We start from the raw sequence: 24,829 nt of genomic DNA on the forward strand, positions 1-24,829 counted from the left end.
ATGTGCTTATCTTTTTTTTTTTTTTTTGAAATTAGTAAAAAACTCACCACATAAATAATTCTAAACATTTTAAACTTGGGTTGGTCGAATGATCAAATTACTCGTTTAATTAAATATGTATTAGAATATTTAAATTCTATTTTTGGTATGCAATAGCAATATATTAATAACAGACTCTTAACTAAAATTTAGATCCATAATAAATTAATTTTTAATCGGTTGGATTGGGTTGAACGTGATATTATGAACAATCAAAAATAAATAAATAAATAAAAATCATCAGTTGATACGAATACAAACGTCTGGTGCTTGTAGAACGATAACCCCACAAAAGTGTGCACCATCAAATTTCCTCTTCTAATTAGAGCAATCGTCTATGTGAACAGTGAACACATTTGAACTGAAATGCATACATGATTGGTAGCAGCATTTGTTATTGGCCCCAAATATGAATGGAAAGAAAAACAAAGAATTTAGAGTAATAAACAAAGGAGAACCATGCAATAATCATATAGTACTAAGTACTAACACAACACAGCTTTTTCCCTCAATCCACAATAATGGGATTTTGAAATAAAATGAAACAAAAATAAATCTTCTTCTCAATTTTATCGAGTATAAACTTTCGCTGTACATTCTTTAAATAGGATTGAAAAAACACATACAAAAACATATTCTATGATAAAAATTACATCTAACAACATTACTTAAGAAGTATGATAAAAATTACACCCAACAACATTAGTTAAGAATAAAAATGAAGAGAATCAATTTTCGATTAAATATCAGCAGTCAATACACGAATCCTATTCTAGCAATAGCAGTGTGAAACGAATATAATATGGACCGATATACCACTAATATTGTTGCTTTACAGAGCATCATGCAGTAAAACTATACGTGAAACTAAAAAGGAATGAAAACACAATAATAATGTATATTTGGAGACATGTAGAGGTGGGGAATTTCTACGCCCATTTCCATGTTTTGATATTCTTTGATCATTATCGTTAGAAGGAGTTCGTTAGTGCTTTGGTGGAAAAAAATTCAATTTAATTAAATAAGCTATGCTAGGATACTTAGAGCACGAGCATATAAATGTATTATTAAAATAGGATAAACAGGGATGAATATAGGTTTGGTTCCTAGTTTTAAATATATATATATATTTCGTTTATTGATTCTTTCAAATAATAAGTGTACTAGCTATTATTATTAGGGGATGCTCCCACAAAAATGCTTAAAAGTCTTTTTATAAAGATGTTTACATTTTACATTATTATTAAACGTATTAATAAATTGGTTGTTTTAAATTTCTTAACAAATTAGAATAAAATCGATTTTTTTTATAACAATAATAATAAACTCATTTTTTAGAGATTTAATTGTATTTTTAAATTTTTAATTGTATTTTTTAGAGATTTTTTTATAACAATAATAATGGTATTTTTTTTGTAACAACAACAATAAAATCGATTATTTTAATTGTATTTTTAAATTTTTAGAAATTTAAATGTCCATAAAACAAAAAATCAAAAATATATTTATCTTTTTATTAAAAAATTTAAAGATATTCGGTTTAGATTTTGTAATTCGATCAGATCAAATCAAGTCTAATAATTATGATGCAAAAAATTGAGTTTATTATTATTGTTATAATAAATCGATTTTGTTCTGATTTATTGAAAAATAAATTATTAACTAATTTAATAAAAATGTCCAATAATAATATGACACATATAAACATCTTTAAAAAAAGATATTTTTAGTATCTTTATTAAAATGATCTCTTTATCATTAAATACATACATTTAAAGCTAAGTAATAAATTACACCACTAATACTAAATGTCAAGTTAATGCAAATCTTATCGTTTGCGTTAGGACACCACCAAGTGATTGAGGATAGTTTGCATGCATAAATAGAATTTGCTTCTCATTATCCTCAATTGAAAAAAGATTAAAATTTTACTACTATTTTACTTACAATCTACTTTAGGTTAAAAAAAAAAAAAAGAGGAAAGTTAAAATCACATCATCATTTAAAATTCTAAGACAGACACCGTGTCTGCGTACGTGTTGGATAATTTTAAATATAATATTCATTCGACATTTAATTTATTAGACATATATATTTTTTTATTTAATTGTGTCTTATTAAAAAAATTTTTTTTTTAAACAGATTTAAATATATTTAAATATCATCATATATTAGTGTTATTATTTATTAAAATAAAATTATTTTAAATATTTTATATAATTAAAAAATATTAAAATATTATTGTTACGGGTCGACGGGTCTAGCCCACTAACCGCGTGGGTCGGGGTGCCGTCCCTGACCCAGGCCCAAAGCACTCCACACAAAAGAGAGTCCGACGGGTCGGTCCCTTGAATGCTCGACCCAGGACATACCCGACTTAACCACCCGCACGGCCTAGGACACCGGTCGGGCCAGTACCTTCGGATTCCAACCCGAAACCCTGATTCAGGGTCCGGAACGACCTGTCCCTCCCACGTGGATTATGACAGCTCATAGAAGTTTTCTGGGTAGTGGGCTAGGTCACTCTCAAAACCCATCCCACAGTATAAAAGGGGAAAGGTCAACTCTCCTCCCGAGGTACGTAACATTCTTACCTAATCTGGCTGGCACATCGTACGGACACTGACTTAATCGTCGGAGTATCCTTGCAGGTGGCCATCCCCAACAATCCACTCTACCTCTGGCGCCACCAATAAAGCATCTTTGTCCTCGCTCCACGTCAGCTCAGAGTCTCATCTTCTCCTCTACTCATCACCACTCGACCCGTCTGGTACCCGAAAACTTCAGATAACGAATAATTATTATAATTTATCTAAAAAAATATTTTATATTTTTTATATATATTATAGTTTCATATTTTATAAAAATTTAAATTACATATATTCAAATATTTCATGTTTTATATTATATCGTATTGTTTTTCGAGTGTATATCATTATTGGTATATTATAGTTTAAACTATTACGAATATTCTAGCTAGTTTAATTAATATGAAATTTTCTGTTAGTTTGCGTGAGTTCCAATCCTCAAAACAGATAATTAAGTATTTTTAAAATTTCAAGGCATCAAACTGTACTTTTTTTTCTTATTTCATTCATCATTTAAAAATAAATATTTTATATAGTAGTGCTCCATTAACAAGGAAGCATCGACAAATTAAACGTAGTGCTCCAATATCAACTAATAATAGGACACCCACTAATTTCACAATATTTTCTCATGGATATCCAGTGGTGTGTGTCTAGAATTTTATGGAATTGGAATTGATTTGATTTAAAAATAAATTTTTTTGTTTGGAATAAATAATAAAAATAAAACTGAATTGATTTGTAGATCTCGTAGATTTTTATATTATAATTAAACTTAAATTCTTCTAATTTTAAAAGAATTTGGACGAAACTAAAATAAGGTAATATCTTAAAATAAAAAAAAATTGTTTTTACACTTCAAGTACTGTTCGGACAGGAACTAGGCACTCGTACATACAGATTTTTTTCTGTAATAAATTAAAAAAAAAAATGGATAATGACAATCATTATTAGTACACAAAAATTAGTCGTATTTTTAAAAAAATAATAATTTTTTTAATTTATAATGAAAAATTTTTTTGTTAAATATGACTTATGTGTACCTGTTAGGGTGGCAATGGGTAGGGTAGGATTTGGATCCAATCCTAATCCTATCCGCGGGTTGAGATTTTTATATAAACTCAACCCTATCCTACCCGCGGGTTGAGAATATCCCAACCCTAATCCTACCCGCTCTTAACTTGCGGGTACCCGATCCTACCCGCGGGTTACAAAAAATATACAACACTATTATATAACTTGATAATAATTTAAAATAGAACTGATTTTTATGTAAAAAAAAATATTAAATTATCAATTAATAATTTTCTTTTAGTGGTTAAGGATCTTTTGCATTTAGTGAGAGATCTTTGATTCAACATCCACTTAAAACATATTTTTATATAAGTATATAACATAAATATATATAGAGTGCGGGTTGGTCGGGTAGGGTTGAGGCTCAACCCGCACGAGAACCCTACCCGCACCCTATCCTACCCGTTGTGGATCGGGTTAGCAACCCTACCCAATCGGGTGGGGTCGGGTTGGGTACCCGCGGGTAGGATACATATTGACACCCCTAGTACCTGTGTATTTCTAAAGAAGATAATAGTAGTTGTCATTGTTATCGGCGATGTTAAAAAAATCATACTTGTGGTCTGTCTGGTATTCAATTTACAAATTAAACCAAATTTTTTCAAAATTAAGGTGTTGGAGAGCAAATACTGCTTATTTCTGTATATTTTTGTGTGCTCCTATATATTTTTGGAGATGATAATAATGGCTTAGGAATTTGAGTTTCGTTCTCATCCAGTGAATTTATTTATGAAAAATTTGGAATGAAGTTCGCCAGGTGTGCGACCAGCTCTATAAAATTATAGAAGTTTGCACGAGTGTGTGGCGAACTCGTCCTAAACAAAAAAACACATTCCAAAAATTAAAGTCCATTTAATCTTTTTGGAGAAATAATAATTTTTAATTGATAATAAAAAAATCGCATACAGACTGTACCGTTCACTCTGACAGACTGCGATTATTAATGATGATGAAAGATTGTGTGGTAAATGAAGAGTAAAAATGTAAAATTAGATCATTATATTACAATTATTCTCTACGTACAAGTCATTTTTTTTATACAAGTCTATACAAGTTATTTATGTTTATGCACGCACATTCTTTTTCGTGCCGTTACTGCACGTTCTTCTTCTTTTTCTTCTTCTTCGTTATTTTTCTCTTTCGTTATCATCGTCACCAACACCATCTCCTCCTCCTCTTCTTCCTTCTTTTTTCATTGGAATTTCTTGTCCTCCTTCCTTTTCCTCCTTCTCCTCCATCATCAGTTATCTCGTTGTTGAAGATAATGAATAATTTAAATTCAGATTGTAAATTGAACAAGAACGAAATTGATTATTGTTTGAATCCAATCAAGTGGCTGAGGTGTGGTTCGATTCTAGTTAATTCTTTCGTTAGTAGTTTATGATTCTGTAGGTGAATAATGTTTCATCGTTGATGGTATGGTTTGAATTGAATGTAATGTAAAAGTTCTGCATTAAAGAAAATATTTTTCTGTATTTATAACAAATTTAGGTGTAACACGAAGATATTTGAGTGTATTGTTTAAGAATATTCGGTGTATGTGTGCTGATAAGTCCTGCATAATTCAAAACTCTTCTTCTCCCTCCTCATCTTCTACTGCTGCTGCTTCTTCTTCTTTTTCATCATCATTATCATCATCCTCGTTTTTTTTATTCATCTTTTTTTTTCTTATTTTATCTTTTCAAATTTTTTCTTGGTTTACTCTTTTAACAAGAATAAAAATAAAAAAAATAAACAAAGAATAAAAAGAAATACATAATGTTGCAAAATTACTTGGAAGAAGATGAACTTACATTCATTCAACTAAAAGAAAAAAAGAAATAAGGAAAAAAGAAGAAGAAAAAAATGCAGCATTAGAGGAAATATTTTTCTGTATTTGCAGCAAATTTGGATGTAACACAAAGATATTTGGGTGTAACACGAAGATATTCGAGTGTATTGTTTAAAAATTTCCGGTGTATGTGTGCTTGATAAGTTCTGCATAATTCAAAAATCTTTCTCTTTCTCCTCCTCATCTTTTGGCGCTTCTTCTTCTTTTTTTTTCATCATCATCAACCATGCTCTTCTTCTTTTTTTTTATTCATCTTTTTCTTTTTCTTTTACCTTCTCAAGTTTCTTCTTGTTTTACTCTTTTAACAAAAATCTTTCTCTTTCTCCTCCTCATCTTTTGGCGCTTCTTCTTCTTTTTTTTTCATCATCATCAACCACGCTCTTCTTCTTTTTTTTTATTCATCTTTTTTCTTTTTATTTTACCTTCTCAAGTTTCTTCTTGTTTTACTCTTTTAACAAGAATAAAAATAAAAAAAACAAACAAAGAAAAAGAAGAAACACATAATACTGCAAAATTACTTGGAAGATGATGAACTTACATTCATTCAACTAAAAGAAAGAAATAAATAAGGAAAAAAAGAAAAAAAAATGCAGTATTAGAGAAAATATTTTTCTGTATTTGCAGCAAATTTTGGTGTAACACGAAGATATTCGAGTATATTGTTTAAGAATTTTCGGTGTATGTGTGCTGATAAGTTCTGCATAATTCAAAACTCTTCCTTCTCCTCATCTTCTGCTGCTTCTTCTTCTTCATCTTCTTATTTCATATTCTTATAATTCTTCTTAGGAGGAAAAAATCAAACAAAGAAGAAAAAAATACATAATGTTACAAAATCAATAGAAAGAGGAGGAGGGAAAAAATGCAGCAACAACAACAGTAATAAAAAAAACGACGATGAAGATGAAACACGCGAAGAAAAAGTAGGAGAAACGCAAAGAAGAAGGAGAAGAAGAAGGAAGAGAAAGAGGAAGAGGAGGAGGAAGAACGCGGAATACAAAGAAAAATGTGATTTCATACACGTGTTATGTAAGTGACTTGTATGACTTGTATGCGAAAAAGATTTATATATATAGTAGTACTCATTATATTATTCTTTAAATTAAATCAATTTTTATTTTAAATTATTAATTTCAAACATAATAATTTATTTTTAATTTAATTTATTTTATTTCATTTTAAATCAAATCAACTCAAAAATTATTTTATTTCAAACATACTCTTAAGGATATATTTTGTTAAAATCTTGTCCAAAAAAATTCCATGGGATAAGAACCTAATCAAACAGAAAAAGAATACAATATCTATTACAATGAGAACTATTTTGTTAAAAAATATTATGAAAAAAATATAATGAGATAAAAACTCAAACAGTGAAAGAGAGTACAAACTTTCTCCTTTAAGTATCATCACATAAAATCTCAAAATCTATGCATTCTAATTTTATATTCAAGTTTTTAAAAGGAGGATGTATTAATATGAAGTGATTTTGTAAATAAGTCTGTCAGATTATTACTTGAAGAGATTTATTAAATATTGATGCAGGATTTTACAAACCACAAACTATCGACAAGTGTACGAAATCGTCTCAAGTAATACCACGGGAGTGAGTGATTATTCTCACGAGAATTAATGGATTAAGCAAATAATAGTCAATTGCTTATTCGAATGGAGTGAGTGATCATTCTCACCATTTTTTATCAACAACCCATGAGCCTTGAGGTGTACATGTGAACAAGCTTCGTTCGCAAAAACTCGTTGTTTTCGAAGCCGTTAATTCAGATATGGACGTGGACTTCTCTACCGTGTTGTAGCGACTTGGTGCGAATGCAGGTGGCGATGAGAGCAGAGAAAGTGGTAGCGATGACAGGAATTCCCTGTTGGTCAATGTAATCGAGAATGGTAAGTGTTTCTTTGAGTTTGTCTTGGCGCGCGAATCGTTTGATGTCTTTGTAGATGGAGCGTGAATTTTTTGTGTGGATAGGTAAGAAGGATGGAAATGCATCTTCTCTTTGAAATGTTTCAGCTTCTTGTAGCGATGGTGATGGTGATAGCAGTGGTTCTTGGTGGTGGGGAATTGGGACGGCTCTGTTGTGTGGTGGGGTTTCTTTGGGAGTGGTGGTTTGAAGTTGAAGAGTTGGAAGGTGATTTTGGTGTTGGAGGATGGCGAAGGTGAGGTGGGATTTGGAGGGAACGAGTGAAGTTGGAGGGAGAGAGAGGCTGCCATGGTTGAAAAGGGATTATGGAATATTATAATTTGGACAGGGATATTTTTGATATTGCACAGTTTAAGTGAGATTTAGGTAAAAATTGATTTTGAAATCAGACCAAAGTAGGTCTGATTTGTAAATGGGGTAAAATGAGAATTGGAATTTTCACCGGAATTCAACTTCATGTTTTTTTTTTCTATTCCAAAGTAAGGAATAAAATTCAATTCATTTATGATTTCAAATAAGATGTATTCCAAACAGGCTGTATATGTTTGTCTTGTAGTGAAGAATTTAAAGACAAATTTATTCTTAAAAGCAAAACTGAAATGACTCATTTATCAGCTGTGGTCGGTAGCATTCAATGGTTCAGTTTCTAATTTCTTGGCTTGGCTAGCAATGGGAAGTGGGGGTGGCAACGGGGCGGGTAGGGGCGGGTTTTTGCTCTATCCGATCTCGCCCCGCTGTACAACAACCCACATAGAATTCGCTCAACTTTTATCCGCGGGTAGTAAAATGTTGAACCCTAACCCGGCCCGCTCCTACCCGCCCCTATAATTATTAAAATCCAATAAATAAAATTAAATTTCAAAATTTATATAACTATCATCACATACATAACATAAATTAAAGTAAAAATTTAAATATGATACAATATTATTAATCATTTACTAATTATTTTACATATATTATACATATTATATATTAAAATTATATATATTATATATATAGCGGGGCAGGTAGGGGCGGGTATTACCTAAATCCGACCCCGCCCCGCCCCTTCTAAAAATTCGCCCCGCTAAAAACCCATCCCGAGCGGGTAGAGACAGAGTGAGTACCATTGCCATCCCTAAATTGGAAAGTGAGCCACTATTTATTCTATTAAGAATTAAATCTTCATGCCATTCTTAAAACACACACTATTAATGACGAATATCCTAGTATATTTCCTAACAAATCATTCAATTTTTTAATAAAAAATTATAAACATATTCACTAACTTGGTAAAAAGTCACCAAAAAAACTGTCTGGTAAAAATAATACTATATATAAAATAAGCAAATAATATATATTAAAATGATTTTTTTTTAAATATTAACATTACAATTAAAATTATTAAGCTCTTCTCGAAAATTTTTCTTTGAAATCAATTTTTTAATTTTTAATTTATCTTTTAAAAAATTTAAAAATACAACTATCATATCATTCTCATTCACATCTTTTAAAATATAACTTGTTTGACATCTAATTTTTTATAAATAAAAAATTCGGACAAAAATATACATTTAATAGATTTAATGACAAAGAAATCATGTTTATTTTGTTAGTGGCTTCAGTGAATCTAATACATGGACTTTGAATTGAATTCAATCAACATATTTTTAATTTTAGTTTTTACAAAAAAATTCTTTAGTTTGTTGTTGTGATATTTATATGAAGATTTAAATTCAGTATCTAATAGTATTAATTTTTTTTATTTTGTTGTCCTATATGCCCAAGAAAAATACAGTTGATTATTTTAATATTAAAAAATTTCATAATTACCAAATTATCCTAAATTAAAATTCATTATATATATGTTTTATTTTATAATTTATATATAAATAATATTATTATTATTTATAAATCTTGTTATCCTACCATGATTTATTAAGAATATTATACTATATTTTAAGTCGTAAATTGTGGTAGAATAACTGTTTTACAAAAACACACAAATCACGCGGGCATCTTATTACCATTTATTTACAAATTCAATAGTATTCTTTAACACATAAATAATGATAGAATATATTAGTAAAATTTTAAAATTGTATATAAAACTCACCAATCTAACAATTTATGTACAAAAGAACAAATACTCAATAATCTATCATGATTTATGTATAAACAATCATAGATCTAACACATCAAATTTTATTAAGCAAAAATTAAACAACACATAAAAAATTATAACTTATGAATAATATTCCTGTAAAAAAAATATCCTAATGATAATACAAAGTTTTAACTAATAATATAAAAATGGTCCTAACGAAAAAAAAATTCATAATGCAATTCATACAAAAGAATTATATATATATATATATATATATATATATATATATATATATATATTCCATTTTTAAACAAAAATAAATAAAAAAATATTATAATTATTTGCAAAGAAGAATTTAAAAAAATACTATTCTTTGACTAATTAATATCTCCAATATGTATGATCACATTTGTGAAATGAAAAAAAATTAAACTTACTGAATTTTCGATGTATCTACAAACACAAAATTTTAACGGTTTCTTTTTTTTTTTTTGCAAACCATAAATATTTTTCTAATCATAATATTTCTATGATCTTAATTTTTTAATAATCACATAAAATTCTTCTAATAATAAAATCTTGGTATTATAGTAGTATTTTTAATCTGAAAAAAAAAATATACTCAAATATAATCCAACAACTAGTTTATCATGAAAATAATTAGACAAAATACGATGTTTAAAAATGGTGGGTTATATGGTAAAGATGTAAGTTTACAGATTTTTCCTTTAATAGAATGAAAGAGAGATTAATAATAGTAGGACCCATATTTTGAATAATAATAAAATAATAAAAAATAACTATAAAAGGAATTATATTCTCTCTCTATACTACTCCAATCTGTACACTATAGTGCCCCTTAAAAATACTAGATTGCGAGTAATTGTAAACTTTATTTCTATTAAATTTATCCAGAAATACAATATTAGTATAATAATCTTCATATACAATATTAGTATAATAGTCTTCATCAAATTTTTTTTATTAGGATAATTTTTATGTTATTAAAATAAAATTTTTAATAAACTTTTTATTATTATTTAATATTTTATTATTATAAATTTATGAATGTTACTTTTTACAAGAATAATTTTATCCACAATTTATATTTTATGTTTTATTTGATTTTTACTCAAAAAATTTGACGTGTTAGATTTTTATTATTTATACATAAATTATAACAGGGATATTGAGTGCTTGTTTTTTTTTTTAACATAAATTATGATAGACTAATAAATTTTATGTATAATTTTAAAAATCTATTATTTTATTATTATTTAGTGATAGAGTACTACAATTGATATATTTTTGTAAAACACATCACACTGCCATGATTTATGTGTTAAAAGATACTATAATATTTTGAATAAATTATGCTGCTTAATATAATTTATGAACAAATAGCAATCTTTATTATCATGTAGCAATTATATAAATTATAAAAAATAACATATATGAAGTTAATATTTTAAGAACTAATTTGAGTATTAACTCAACATATATGTAATAAATTTTGATTTAGGATAATCTAATAAATATAATTTTTTAAATTTATTTTAGTAAAAAGCCTGGTATTTATTCTCATTTTTCTTTGTTGAAACAATTTTTTATCACCTACTTTAATTTTTCAGTATAACCTCTAAACCCACTGTTCGGCTCACACTTCAACTAGCTTTATCCTAAACTCACAACCCACACAATGCTAGTTATTAGCTTCCAAATGAATTGGACATAGAAGATTGGTTCAAATTTTGTTAGCTCACAAAAGGATGGAAAGATGTGACGCCCACCATATGCCTCTCAAATTGCAGTTCATAACAAGGATTTCTCTTCAATCTAGGCCATTTCTTTTTTCTAAAATTAAATCTGAATGGTTAAGAGGAATGGAACAAAATGTTTCACTAAAGTATAATGGAACAGGTGAACAGCTTGTAATAGTATATAATACTGCCATTTTTTTATTTAATTAATAAAAGACGCACGTGAGGTATAAGTTCCAAATCTTTCGGATTATTTTAAGCGAGAATGCAAGAGATGTAAGAATAGGTTCCTTTCACTATAAAGCCATGAATCATCACATACATACATATACATGGGGATGGCCTTCATTGAGTAGGCATTGCTGACCATGATGCTTATCTACTCATCATTCTCACTATACCCAGCTGCATGGTGATTCATTTTGAGAACAGCTCCAATTTGCATGCATCATATTACTATATATTGTTATGGAGATTCAAAACCATCAAGTCCAAGTTTCCTGTTCATCAGGAGAATCCCTTAGAGGAGGAACATCCTTCTTCAAAACATGTTTGAACGGACTCAATGCCTTGTCAGGTACTATATCTATCATATCAAACTATATATCTTTGTGCCAACTATATTAATTATTCTAATCTCTTCTCTTTCTTTTATTTCCTTATTAGGTGTTGGGATACTCTCAATGCCATATGCAGTGTCTCAAGGAGGGTGGACGAGTTTAATTTTGCTCCTCATTGTTGCTACTGTGTGTTGGTACACAGGATTGCTTCTTCAAAGGTGCATGGACGCACATCCATTAATCAAATCCTACCCTGACATAGGCAATGTTGCTTTCGGTTACAAAGGAAGAGTTGTGGTAGCCATTTTCATGTACTTAGAGCTCTATTTAATTGCGGTAGAATTTCTCATTCTAGAAGGTGACAACCTTGAGAAGTTGTTTCCAAATATGAATTTCAAGATTGCTGGCCTTAGAATCCGAGGCAAAGCCGGTTTTGTCTTGCTAACTGCGCTCGTGATACTGCCAACCACTTGGTTGAAAAGCTTGGGAGTTTTGGCCTACATTTCTGTTGGTGGGGTTGTGGCTTCTCTTATTTTGATTGTTTGTGTTGTTTGTGTTGGTGAAGTTGATGAAATTGGGTTTCATCAGAAAGGAGAGTTAGTTAATTGGAAAGGGTTGCCTTCTACTGTAAGTCTCTTTGCATTTTGTTACTGTGGACATGCAGTCTTTCCTACACTGCGCAATTCCATGAAAGATAGAACTCAATTCTACAAGGTATTAATTACCTTTTGACTTTTTCTTACCATTGCTATAAAATAGTTTAGATAATTACTAAAAAACAAAGTGTACAAAAGAAACAATATCACTCATGATTTTGCTAAATGCAGGTTTTGATGGTATGCTTCATCACAAGCACTATAACCTATGGGTCCATGGCTATTATAGGGTACAAGATGTTTGGAGAACATGTGAACTCTCAAGTAACCTTAAATCTTCCAACAAAAAAAATAAGCACTAAGATAGCAATTTACACCACATTAATTAACCCTTTTACCAAGTATGCTGTTATAATCACCCCAATAGCCAATGCGATTGAAGAAACATTACCACTTTTATATAAGGGTAGACCTATTGTCATCCTCATCAGAACAACCATTGTGCTAAGCACCTTGCTTGTGGCATTATTCATTCCTTTTTTTGCCTATGTTATGGCGTTTATCGGCGCATTCTTGAGTGTGGCAGGTTCATGGATTTTTCCATGTTTATGCCACTTGAAGATGAATAAAGCAGCTCAAAAGTTTGGAATGGAATTGGTTATTATCATAGGAATTCTGTTTACAGGGTCCATTATTGCTGTAGTTGGTACCTATATCTCCATAATTCAGATAATACGTGACATCAAGCTATGAAGATGGAGAGTTCAAAGTTTCCAAAATACTAATTAATTAAGCAAATCTGTTAGTCATGTGTATAGTATCAAATCCAATTATTACAATAATGGGCCATTCGGTTAGGATTGTATTTGAGCCCAGAAGTGTTTGAATAATGGATGATATGTATGTTTGTGTCCCAAAGCTAGCTCAATAATCTTTTAACATTTCGATCAAATGTTCTTTACGATTATATTTGGTACGAAGACTAAGAGTGAAAAATAAAAATTAGGAGACAGAAATTAAATTAAATTTTTATATTTGATATAAAATATACTGTTCAGTATTATTTAGTTTAAAATAAATATGAAGACTTAAAAGTAGATTTTAATTTTAAAAAGTTAAATAAAAATATTTTTAAAAAAAAATATTATTATAGTTTTAGTTTCTATTCTTCAAAATTTTGGTATATGTATGTGTTTTTATTTTCTGAAAATATTGAAAGAACTAAAATTTAAAATTTTATATTTTAAGACTAAAATTTTAATTTTAATTACTAATTACTAAATACAATATTCAATTTTAAAATTATAATCTCAATTTCAATATCAGCAGTCTTAGTCTCGGTCACTTATCAGTTTGATGTGAATCGAATTTGGCCCAAACTTCAGATATATCAAAACATTACTATTTTTTTAACGAGACACAAAAGTAAGGTTCAAAGATCCAAACAAAATTTTAACCTGATGATAATCAGTGGCTAAAAGAAAGGGAGTTGAATCTTAGCTTTTTTTTTGGCAAAGTATTACTTTTTACTTTTTCAATGGGAGATATTTTCACTTTTTGTCTCGTGACAAGTTAAGAGACATTTTTGTTTTGTCTCGTAACAAGTTGAGAGATATTTTTTATTTTGTCTCCTAAGAACTAGAAACAAAGAAGAAGCAGAGAAGAGAAAATCACACCAAGATGTATTCTGGTTCAACTGCTAAGTGCAATGCAGCCTACATTCAGTCTCCATCACAACAGTGATGAAATTTCACTATCTTTAACATATTACAATAACCAATTTCCTTTCCTAGGATCTACCCAATCCTATTTGGGACAAATCCAAATTTTAACCGCAATCTGACCTTGACTTGGACTGAAACCAAGCTTTCACCAGCAAAGTTCTAACCCAACTTGTAAGCGAATCCCCACAGGATCATGACACACAACAGAAAGATGTACAAAGAAACTTTGAGACATCTATGGCTTTTTTCCTAATTTTGATCACTGCCTTTTTTCTTTCACTGGCTTTTTCTTACAAACCTCACCATGTTTACCTTTTTTCACCATGAGACTGAGACAGACAAAACTAAGAAAAAGAAAACAAAATGAATACCATTGAAGAAGAAGAAGAACTCAGGAAGCTCGGGTAGCTACGAGAACTTTGTGCTTTTTTACTTTCTCTCCTTGATCTCAACCTTTAGCTGTTCACCCTTAATATAGAAGGGAAAGTTTCCAAAATTGAAACCTTAACCCATCAACTTCTTCTCCTACCAAAGAGTAGCAGCGGCTTCATCAGAAAAGGTTGAGAAAACCGAGGTTGATGCATGCAAGCTTACCTCATCACTCTCACTCTTTTTCTTCAAACTTCTTCCATCTTGGCCATTGATCTTGACTTTGACCCCAAGAATGAATTCTGATCGTTGATGGGCTTCTGACTCTTAACAGCTTCAAACTTTCCGTTTTTGCTTCTTTCCTACTTGAGACTCAGAGGGTATCTTCTTCTTTGATGTACAAAAATGAAAATGAACTTTTATCAAGCTAGATCTTCTTCCTGGCGGATTGCTTCTTTTCTTGGCAATAAAATCTTGAAGCCTTTCTTTAAATCTTTCCTTCTGTAGCAAAGATCTTCCTTAGCCTTTCTTCTTCACAACCTTTTTCTTTTGATATCTTCTTCTATCTTCTTCTCTTATGATTGATGTGATTGAGAGCAAGAGAGAAGAGAGAGAAAACTTTCAAAGGAAGCATTGAATGGAATTAAACCAAATTGAATTCCCACTTCCATTACCCAAGACATAAAGTAACGTGTAGACTTTTGGTTATCAAAGGATGTAATTAATTGAATTGGAATTTGAATTCCAGTAACCAAGAAAGAAAGTCACCTGTGGAGCTTTTGTTCACTTGAAGAGATTGTTTTGTGATCATCGAATAAATTCCTTCAAAGATTTGGGCCACTTGTTTCTTACTTTATTTTATCATGGGTTTTAAAAGGATTTGGGCCCTTTTTGGATTTCTTTCTTTTCTTTAACATTCAGCCACTTGATTAATTTTGCACAAATCTAAATTAATTAAATGATCATCTTAGGCTTGTTTAGCTTTTGGCCCAATATTAAAAACTAATTTGCTTCTTGTACACTTGAACAAATATCATCAAACAACCTATTGAAAATTATTAAATAAAATATTTAATAATAATTTTAATAATTTTTTAATTTATATTTTAAAGCTTGGTTTGGTAAAACTTTTTGAAAAGGTGCTTGTACTTTTTAAAAGCTCAAGTTCTTCATTTTGTGTTTGGTAAATAAAAAAGATTATGTACTTGTGCTTGCAGCTTTTACAAGATCAGGATACTTTTGAAAGCACCTAAGATAGAACTTTTCAAAGTTGGCTTGTACTTTTCAAAATTTAAAAGTCTAATATAAATACATAACTTCATATATTAACTAATTTTTAAATTTAATACTTACATTTATGTCTATTATAATATTTTTTAATTTTAAAAACGATTTTACCAAACGCAATTGATGTTGCTTACTTGCTTGTATTTATTAAAAATTATTTTTGATTTGATTTACTAATGCTATAACTTTTAAAAAATTATCTTTTAAAAATTGACTTTTATAAACTACTTTTAAAAAATAAAAACTTTACCAAACTAATCTCAATAATATTTGATCATCATATAAATTTTCCAAACTCAACACAACCTAATCAAAACGTGTTGTTGCAGTCTAATAAAATAACAATGTAGCTGTACATTTCATAACCAAAGCAATCTTAGCTCACCGTTTTGGATTATCCTTCTTATAAACTATTTAATTAGTTAACTACTTAATTACCTAGTGATTTACATATAAATATTAAATAATATCATATATTTAAATCTTTTTTTAACCAATTTTAATAAAAGTCTAACATAATAAAAATTAATTATAATTATAATATTATTTTAAATTTTATTATTTAATTTGATTGGACTTAACTTATAAAAAGACTTATGTATAGCACTATTTAATATATGTAAATCACGAGTCAATTAAGGGTCAAACATGGTGTGATCTCCCTTCCAAATATAGGTTTCAATTTTATATTGCACATGCTCCACGAAAATGGAAAATAATGAAATTGAGGTGTTGCACTTGCACCTTCCCCACACACACTGCTTCCCATTAAAAGGAAATAGTTAAGACTAAAGAGAGATGAAAATGGCAAACAGCTCCATTATTCCCATCAAGTTTTTGATACTTGTAGCTCTTGCAAACATTTGTGTTTCACAGGATTTTGATTTTTTCTACTTTGTACAACAGGTAGCTGATTAGCCTAAGCCATTTAATTTTCTTCTACCTCTTCGTTTTTGGGCAAAGTAATTAATTAAGATTAATGATCCTTATCACTGTTGCAGTGGCCAGGTTCATCCTGTGACACAAAGCAAGGTTGCTGCTTTCCTCAGACAGGAAAACCAGCCTCCAATTTCACCGTTCATGGCCTTTGGCCTAATTTCAACAATGGATCATTTCCATCCAATTGCAAATCTGTAGAAAACTCCTTCGACGAATCCAAGGTACATACATGCTTATTACTACTACTTCAGTTAGGTTATTATCCGCATTGCTCTTCTAATTTTGTTTTATCACCTGTGATGGCTGCTTTATTATATAGCTGGTTCACAAACACAGGATATTATACAATAGGATACCAATATGAAGATCAATATAGTAATGATAGAACTATAGTTTAACCTATAGAATTAAGAGAAACATAACATAAATCAGTATTAACATTAACATAGACTAAAACTTACATAAATAATGTGTTATTTGTGATGTACCGTACCATATCATCAGATGAGTGACATAGTTCCAAGAGCAGAAACAAGTTGGGCAGCATTCTCTTGTCCAAGCAAGAAGAAGACAAACAGCACAAACAGCGACAACATGAAGCTCTGGAAACATGAATGGGACAAACATGGCACTTGCTCCCACTCTGTTCTTGACCAACATGCATACTTTGACTTCACTTTGAACCTCAAGGACCACATTGACCTCCTTCAAATCCTTCTAAATAATGGTAATTAACCACTTTTATGGACCAATTATATATAAAAATACATCTTCCAATTAAATACTTTCACATTATATTGATGCATGCAGGAATCAAACCAGATGGAAAGAACTACAGCGTTGAAAAGATAAGACAAGTTATAAAAGAAGCAACAGGGTTTGAAGCTGGCATAAGCTGCAACACAGATGCTTCTGGTAATGTCCAGCTTAATGAGATAGTTCTTTGTGTTGATAAATCAGCAGCCTCCAGAAGCTTCATTGAATGTCCAATACTACCAGATGCAAATTGTCCAGACAATGTTGAGTTCCCCATTTTCTAGTTTAAGGATTCACTTCAGGAATTCTGTTCTATTCTTCTTGTTTGTTATTGTCAATTGTTAATACGAATAAATTTTTTTATTTATTTAGAAATCATGAAAATAAGTGAAGTCTTTTAATTATTTTTCTTAAAATGATGTGCTCTATTATTCTCATTTTTTTCATCTCCTCTAGGTTTTGTTTTTCTGTTTTCAGAAATGCTACATTAACAATTGTATTGGACAACTATGTCAATAATTATTTAAAAAAAAAATTGAAGATACACACCAAATACCAGTATCATGTAGCATACTTGCACAATCAAATTAAAATATTAAACTTTGCACTCTTTTTTTTTTACTCACCCTAGAAAGCTTATTATTTTTTGACAAGAAAAGTCTAGGGGTCTGCATATAGACAGGATCGGATCAAGTTTAGTTACCTGAACAGAATACCGAACTCCCAATAGTTTTTTTTGTCAGTAGTTAGTTATAGAGCTTGATGAATAAAAATTTAGACTGTCTTTGGGTTTCAGCTTTTAGCCCACACTAGTGCTCTGCATGCTGTTTCCGCTCTATTGGGCAGACCCTAAAAAGGTTACAAGTTTATACATTATTGTATGAATTTAATTTTAATATATCGTGTAAAATATTTTTTCACATGTATCTAATTACGTTATATTAGTAAAAAATAATTATTTTTTATATTAAATATATAAATAGTCATTTAAAATATTAGATATAATTATATAATTGTATAATATTTTATACTAACAATCTATTAAAATTAAACTTTCATTGGATTGCATTGTTCCTGCTCACCGTAACCAACAAGTCAACAATCATTATTCTCATGCATCCAGGGACGGACCCAGTAGCAAAGAAGAGGGGGCACTTGTCTCCACAGTGTTTTAATTTTTTTTTAAAAAATATAGTTATATATAATATGCTCCCACTTTAAATTTTAAATGACCCTACTATAAATAAATTAAACTCAATTAGCTAAAGTTCCAAATTTACTTTTTTATTTTCTCTATCATTTTAATTATTATTTAACCTAATCAAATTTAATTTTTGTGTCGTCACTCCTTTATTCCCTTAAACCCTCTTTTTATTTTTATATTTTCAACTTTTTTTTCTATTCCTTATCTAGTAGTCATCTTCTCTTCATCAAAAAATAAATTTTAAATTTTTTATATTTTTTATATAGTTCTCCATGACCCTATGTATCTTTCAATTTAATTGTTTCTCCTTTTGATATTTTCAATTGCAAATTTTAATTCAAACAATTGTAGTTTAGGTATTAATCTAATATTTTATTTTCTTTGTGACTTTATATATTTTATTTTATTTTCGATTTATTCATTTTTATTACTTATTTTTTATCTTTTGTTCTATTATATGTACCTATGTTGCGTATAAAATTTTAAAATAAATTGATTAATTTACTAATTTAGAATATATTTTTTATTTTTAGAAATAGTAATAGAAAAATATTTTAATTACAATACATAATTAAACAGATGTATAAAATCTTTCATCTAACATTATATCAAAATTAAATTAAAAAATATATAACAAATTTAATTATTTTAAAAAGAAAGAAAGAAAAAATTGTGAATTATATTTCTGTTATTTTATATAAACATACTTTTTGTATACAAATTTAATTTTTTTAGTATTTATATATAATTCTAGTTTCAAATTATAAATATTAATGTATCATTAGGCGCTAATATACCAATTAATTCAGTCTTTTATTATTAAATGTGTATAAAAAATTAGTTAGGATAATAAGGTATTTATAATTTAATTAAAATATTTTAAGTTCAAGTTTTAGAAATAAAAAATATTTTTTTATAAATTATATATAATGAATAGTATTTTAAGAATGAAAGTGTTCACTAACTCTTTAATTTTTATATCTCTATATAATTAATAATATTTAACAAAAGTTATTTTAGTATATATATATATTTTTGCCCCTACTCTTAAAATTTTCTGGGTCCGTCACTGATTGCATGCATAAAGCAAAATTTAAACACCTAACACTTGTTTAAATAGATTAGTGAATTAATCACTAAACCAATCTAAATTGATCAATGAAATATTTTTGGACAGATTTTTTGATTGGGCTGTCCAGCCCAATCCCTGGGCCCAACAATCAGAAAGAGAAGCTAGCCTAATGGGGGAGCCATAGAAACAACTTGAATTGTTCACCGAATAAAGAAACTAGTTGAATTCAACTTTGGCGTGAATCCCTCTCATTTCTCGACTCTCGGGGACTCAGAATCGGGCAAGGAACGGCTGCATCCTTCGCCTTCAGTTACGGTGATCGTGAATCTGCCCCCTGCGCTCGCCAACTCTAGCTCCATGTGTTCTGATTGATTGAAATCTCTTGTGCACGCTTCCTTTTTTGCAATCGCCGCTACCTCCCGCGGCGGGGTCGTGCTCCAGTTTCTTGGCAGTTCCCCTTAGCCTCATCGAAGTTATGGTGTGAGCAAGCGGCCAAGCCCAGTGCGGCGAAGCTGGCCATGGCTGAATCAACGGCGAGCACGCAGAGCAGCAGCAGCAGCAGCAACAACAACCACCGGACCGAAGAACAGGACGATGACTACATGGGTGACCTCTCACGCTTCCTTCCGTCTGAGACTCTTCCAAAACCTTCATCCAAGAAGGTATTACTTCTCGCCGTTTTACTCTCCTCCATTGTCGTTTCGTTCTGTCGCTCCCTTTTACTCAATTAGGTATAGTGATCTGATTTCACATGATCTTGCAATTGTGTCTCTAAATTTTAGTTCTTATGTTTTCTTGTGTTTGTAAACTTTAGTCCTTGGTGTTAAGAATTAATAAATGATGAAAGAAAAACGGTGCTTGATGTAATTTATGACCAGTTTAAGTAGATAAGTGAGCTAATTACTTGACGAACCAAGTAGATGATAACTGGAATAGATTATGATGCTCATTCTAATATCACGTAGAAAATGAGTCTTCTTTTTGAAAATAAAAGTTTGCAGAAATTAATTCTGCATATATCTAAGATTTCAATTATCTGTTTTGCTTACCAGGTCTTTGGTTTCTTCATATATCTAATGTACCAATTATCTGTTTTGCTTGCCAATTTTTTAGTTTCTTTAGTTTTGTTCATCATATAAGGTGGGACTAAGGATAGCAATTCATCTTTCTAAAGAATAAAGCATTGCTGCTAGATTATTATCCCCAAAAGTTTCAGTTTGGAAATAGTTTTGAAAATGGGAGTGTTGTCTCATGCATTTTCGAAGATATATGAGCTTTTGCTTTTATATGTCTATTTGAAAGGAAAAACAAATGGGAACTTATGTAATGTTTAAATTATGGATTAAATTATGTTAACCTCTTTTATTTTACGGATTATATGTACTATAGTTGCATTTTGGTGAAGAGGATCCCTTTCTTATGTGCAGATCTCTGGCAAGAAAGACCCTCCGATCAGCTCTTCCAAGAATAAGTTAAAAACACTCAGCTGGCAAGAACGGCGAAAACTTGAAAGAGAAAGAAAACAGAAAGAAGAGGATGAGCAAACATTGGCAAAAGTGGAAGCTCCAATACCACAATCCAACATTGGGTTTAAGCTGCTCAAACAAATGGGTTATACGCCCGGTGCTGCCCTTGGCAAAGAGGGTTTGGGTAGGGCTGAGCCAGTGGGGATTGAGATTCGACGATCGCGAGCTGGTATTGGCCTAGATGATCCTCACAAGGAGAAGAGGAAAAAGGAGGAAATCATCGCTGAGAGAAAAAGGAGGAAAGAGGAGGATCTAATGCAAGACTTTGGGTTGAGACAGAAGTCGCGATGGCAGAGTAAGAGAGTTGTAGCCAATTTCCATAAGGCAAAGGTTGCCCTTGATCAATTAGAGAATAGAGAAATCATTGAACCGGAAAAGAATGAGGATGATGAAGAAAAGGAAGATGAGGAAGAGGAAGAAATAACAGAAGAGGTACGTAACTAAAAGGTTATATTTTTGGTTGAACGCTCCTTTTAACCATGTTTTGGTATTGATTTATGTTGCATCCCTGAATAACACATGGAAACAGCACAAATGTTTTCTTTTTCTCTTGATCTTAACTGCTCAGGCACACACATTAAGTCAATACACTTCCATTGCTGATTAATTTTCTCCTCGTTATACTCTAAATACCAAGCGATTTAAACAAATATTATTCATTGCACTTTGTCATCATTTGATCCATTTAAGCCGATCCTACCTAGCCATTGGACAAAGCTTACTTGTCGTTGTTGTATTTCTTATACTTTGAAATTCATTCTTGTTGAACTTTGTTAATCTATTCCTGCATTCGTATTTGGTTGCAACTGTGATAGTGATACATGTAATCGATTCAGGATTTGCAAGAAGTTTTGATGAAACTGAGGGATGACCACAATTATTGCCTCTTTTGTGGATGCAAGGTGAGTAACAACACACAGAGTTACTTTTTATATATTTGTTTTGTAGTAATACTAAAAACCAAACTGACACTCTTGAAACTCATAATTATCTATAAATTAAATTTTGATTTTTATATGTTTCTTCAGTATGAATCAAAGGATGCTCTCTTGACCAACTGCCCTGGAACCAATGAAGATGATCACTGACTTGATGGTATCTGAGATGAACCTGACTGTGCGTTGTCGTCTCTTCTTTTTCGCCAAGCAAGCGCTGTTGCCTGTAAATGCATATTGCAATGATGTGAACATGGATATGCATTATATTTTGCCTGCCGGAGCCTATTATCGTTGAGCTCAAGCTTGCCTCATCACTAACCCCAATGCCTAATGGCATACCTTATTATAGGGTATGAATTAGTTGATTTGATGTAGGGTTTATGTTATACTTCAGTTTAGTTCAAATGAGTTTTTCATTGTAATTTTCTCTTCATTTTTATTATTTAGACTCAACATCTGTATAGATTATTGACCACCATTCCAATATATGCTGCTTTGGTCAATTTATCCGTAGACCCTAAAATAATCTTAATATATCATTAATCATTATCATGGTCATTTAAATTTCTCTTGTTGGAAACACAATTCTAAGAAAAGAAAAAAAAATTAAAAACACAATAAGCAATCAACCACATTTTTTGCTGATTTCATTTAAACAATCAATTCTCCAAACATCAAAAGTCATTCTTTAAGTATTTTTTTTTTGGAATAGCCCAAGATTAAACCCCATTAATTAACACGCATGTACTACACCTTCCAAATAAATGTTAAATTGCAGAAAAAGCACCCTCAGTTTATCTAGAACAAAGTTAAACAAATTAACTACATTAATAAGTAGTTCTTAATTCACTAAAAAATTAATACATAAATCTATCCGACCAAAACAAAAGTCTGTACAAAATTGAACCGGATATATATAAAAAACTAAAAATAAATAAAAAAGAAAAACAAAAATTAGATATACTTGATCATAAAACCTTTTTAAACCGCTTTAACATGTCATTGTGAAATTTATTTGGAATAATGGGGACATCATCCTTTGGGATGAACCAGTCTTTGTTAAGTTCTAACAATTGCATTGCAAAATACTCTGGCCATGTCATATCATTGTCATCTTCATCATCATCATCTCCCTTTTCCTCACAGTTTGCCTCAATTCCAATAGTAGTATCAAAAGCCTCAACCTGTATTTCATCCTCATTATTCTCTAATTGATTTGTTAGTTCTCTCTGAATCTCATCAATCTTCTCATCTCCATTATTCTCTGATTGGTTTGCTTTGTCTGATTGGTTTGGTGATTCATTTTGAATCTCCATCCTTTCATCTCCATTCTCTGATTGGTTAACAAATTCTACTTTCCCAGCATAATCATTGGCATTCTAATATGAAGAACACAATAATAATATCAAGAACTTGACCTAATGATGATGATGATGATGATGATGATGATGATGATGAAAGGCATAAAACAAAAATTGCACGTTCACCATTTGTGTTATTCAGATCATGTAAGTAGTATATGATTATAGAAAATAAGGTAGGAAACCAAGTCAAATTAAATATCCAAACTAGCATCATAAATTCAGATTTACTTTAATCTAAACAAAATTTAATAATTTTCATACACAATTTCAATTGGAAGAAGAAAAAAAAAATACAGAATAATGCTTACAATACGAATACTATGATGAATGTGACATTTGTTGTAAAACGGGAATTTTTTTTTTGTTAAAGAATAATTATTATTTGACTTTCGCCCAATATATATGCAAATCAAGTTGGTTTCTAAATTGAAGTAAATAAGTAAGGTCTACCAGAAAATAAGCTGTAATTATTAAATCAATTACTAAATCTTTAATTATTTTATTTAATTACTTGAACTACTTTATTCGCCTATATTCTTTCAAAATCAAAATCTTTTATTTATTTAGTCTTGCAAACAAGAGCAGCTGTAATTATAAATTAAAACATCTTTGCTCCATTTAAATAAAAGAGCCATTAATTATAAATATGTAGCTAGTAAGATACGCAAATATGGATTTAAATAATCAAAAAGTGATTTCTTTCATACCCAATTAATTTGAAGGTATTATATACTCTTCTTACATGTTCCAATTAATTGATGACATGTGTATTCATTAATTTCAATCAGTAAATGAATTTTTAATTTTTAAAAATAAAAATTAAATTTAATACATATATATATATACTGTACATACATTTAAACCATCATATGTGGTAAACTTTAAATAAATTATATAAAAAAAAAAGAAAAAAAATTAGAATTGGGTTGTTGTATATGATGCTGGAGAAAGAGAGAAGAATATAGAATCATAATCCTTTTCATCTAATTTTGTCTTTTTCTCTTCTCTATATTCACATAAAAAATTCATTTTAAACTTTGAATAGAAGAATAGTAAAAAGAACAATCGATTGTTCTGAGTTCCAACAACAAAGTTGGCGACTTTGAATTGAAGAACAGTAAAAAGAACGATGGATTGCTCTGGGTTACAGCAACAAGATCGAGGACTTTAGAAGATTAA

The 24,829-nt window shown here is 29.9% G+C and overlaps 3 protein-coding genes across 4 annotated transcripts; all 3 read left to right on the forward strand.

The window, feature by feature from the left end:
- The first annotated feature begins 11,632 nt into the window (after nucleotides 1-11,632).
- LOC112734093 (amino acid transporter AVT1I) lies at nucleotides 11,633-13,423 on the forward strand. Its single transcript, XM_025783296.3, has 3 exons — nucleotides 11,633-11,892; nucleotides 11,982-12,589; nucleotides 12,703-13,423. Exons 1-3 carry the CDS (start codon nucleotides 11,784-11,786, stop codon nucleotides 13,222-13,224), a joined length of 1,239 nt encoding a protein of 412 aa, XP_025639081.1. The 5' UTR covers nucleotides 11,633-11,783; the 3' UTR covers nucleotides 13,225-13,423.
- Nucleotides 13,424-16,549: 3,126 nt separating this feature from the next.
- On the forward strand, nucleotides 16,550-20,067 carry LOC112736076 (ribonuclease 1). 2 transcript variants are annotated; one of them, XM_072233601.1, is made up of 5 exons: nucleotides 16,550-16,757; nucleotides 16,853-17,011; nucleotides 17,295-17,517; nucleotides 17,601-17,809; nucleotides 19,928-20,067. In XM_072233601.1, exons 1-5 carry the CDS (start codon nucleotides 16,650-16,652, stop codon nucleotides 19,934-19,936), a joined length of 708 nt encoding a protein of 235 aa, XP_072089702.1. In that variant the 5' UTR covers nucleotides 16,550-16,649; the 3' UTR covers nucleotides 19,937-20,067. The 2 variants fall into 2 exon arrangements, with proteins under 2 accessions (XP_072089702.1, XP_025641215.1); XM_025785430.3 differs by lacking the exon at nucleotides 19,928-20,067 and having other exon boundaries at nucleotides 17,601-17,983.
- Nucleotides 19,994-22,789, forward strand: LOC112734094 (uncharacterized). The gene is made up of 4 exons (XM_025783297.3): nucleotides 19,994-20,484; nucleotides 21,250-21,780; nucleotides 22,185-22,250; nucleotides 22,377-22,789. Exons 1-4 carry the CDS (start codon nucleotides 20,341-20,343, stop codon nucleotides 22,434-22,436), a joined length of 801 nt encoding a protein of 266 aa, XP_025639082.1. The 5' UTR covers nucleotides 19,994-20,340; the 3' UTR covers nucleotides 22,437-22,789.
- The last annotated feature ends 2,040 nt before the right edge of the window (nucleotides 22,790-24,829 follow it).

This window comes from Arachis hypogaea, chromosome 3, assembly GCF_003086295.3.
Source record: "Arachis hypogaea cultivar Tifrunner chromosome 3, arahy.Tifrunner.gnm2.J5K5, whole genome shotgun sequence".
Classification (NCBI taxonomy): Eukaryota; Viridiplantae; Streptophyta; class Magnoliopsida; order Fabales; family Fabaceae; genus Arachis; species Arachis hypogaea.

Coding starts and splice junctions, on each gene's coding strand:
- LOC112734094 (XM_025783297.3), top strand. CDS start 20,341: ATGGCTGAATCAACGGCGAGCACGCAGAGCAGCAGCAGCAGCAGCAAC. Junction 20,485..21,249: donor CAAAACCTTCATCCAAGAAG/GTATTACTTCTC, acceptor TCTTATGTGCAG/ATCTCTGGCAAGAAAGACCC. Junction 22,251..22,376: donor GCCTCTTTTGTGGATGCAAG/GTGAGTAACAAC, acceptor ATGTTTCTTCAG/TATGAATCAAAGGATGCTCT.
- LOC112734093 (XM_025783296.3), top strand. CDS start 11,784: ATGGAGATTCAAAACCATCAAGTCCAAGTTTCCTGTTCATCAGGAGAA. Junction 11,893..11,981: donor CGGACTCAATGCCTTGTCAG/GTACTATATCTA, acceptor TTTCCTTATTAG/GTGTTGGGATACTCTCAATG. Junction 12,590..12,702: donor ATAGAACTCAATTCTACAAG/GTATTAATTACC, acceptor TGCTAAATGCAG/GTTTTGATGGTATGCTTCAT.
- LOC112736076 (XM_025785430.3), top strand. CDS start 16,650: ATGAAAATGGCAAACAGCTCCATTATTCCCATCAAGTTTTTGATACTT. Junction 17,012..17,294: donor ACTCCTTCGACGAATCCAAG/GTACATACATGC, acceptor CCATATCATCAG/ATGAGTGACATAGTTCCAAG. Junction 17,518..17,600: donor TCAAATCCTTCTAAATAATG/GTAATTAACCAC, acceptor TGATGCATGCAG/GAATCAAACCAGATGGAAAG.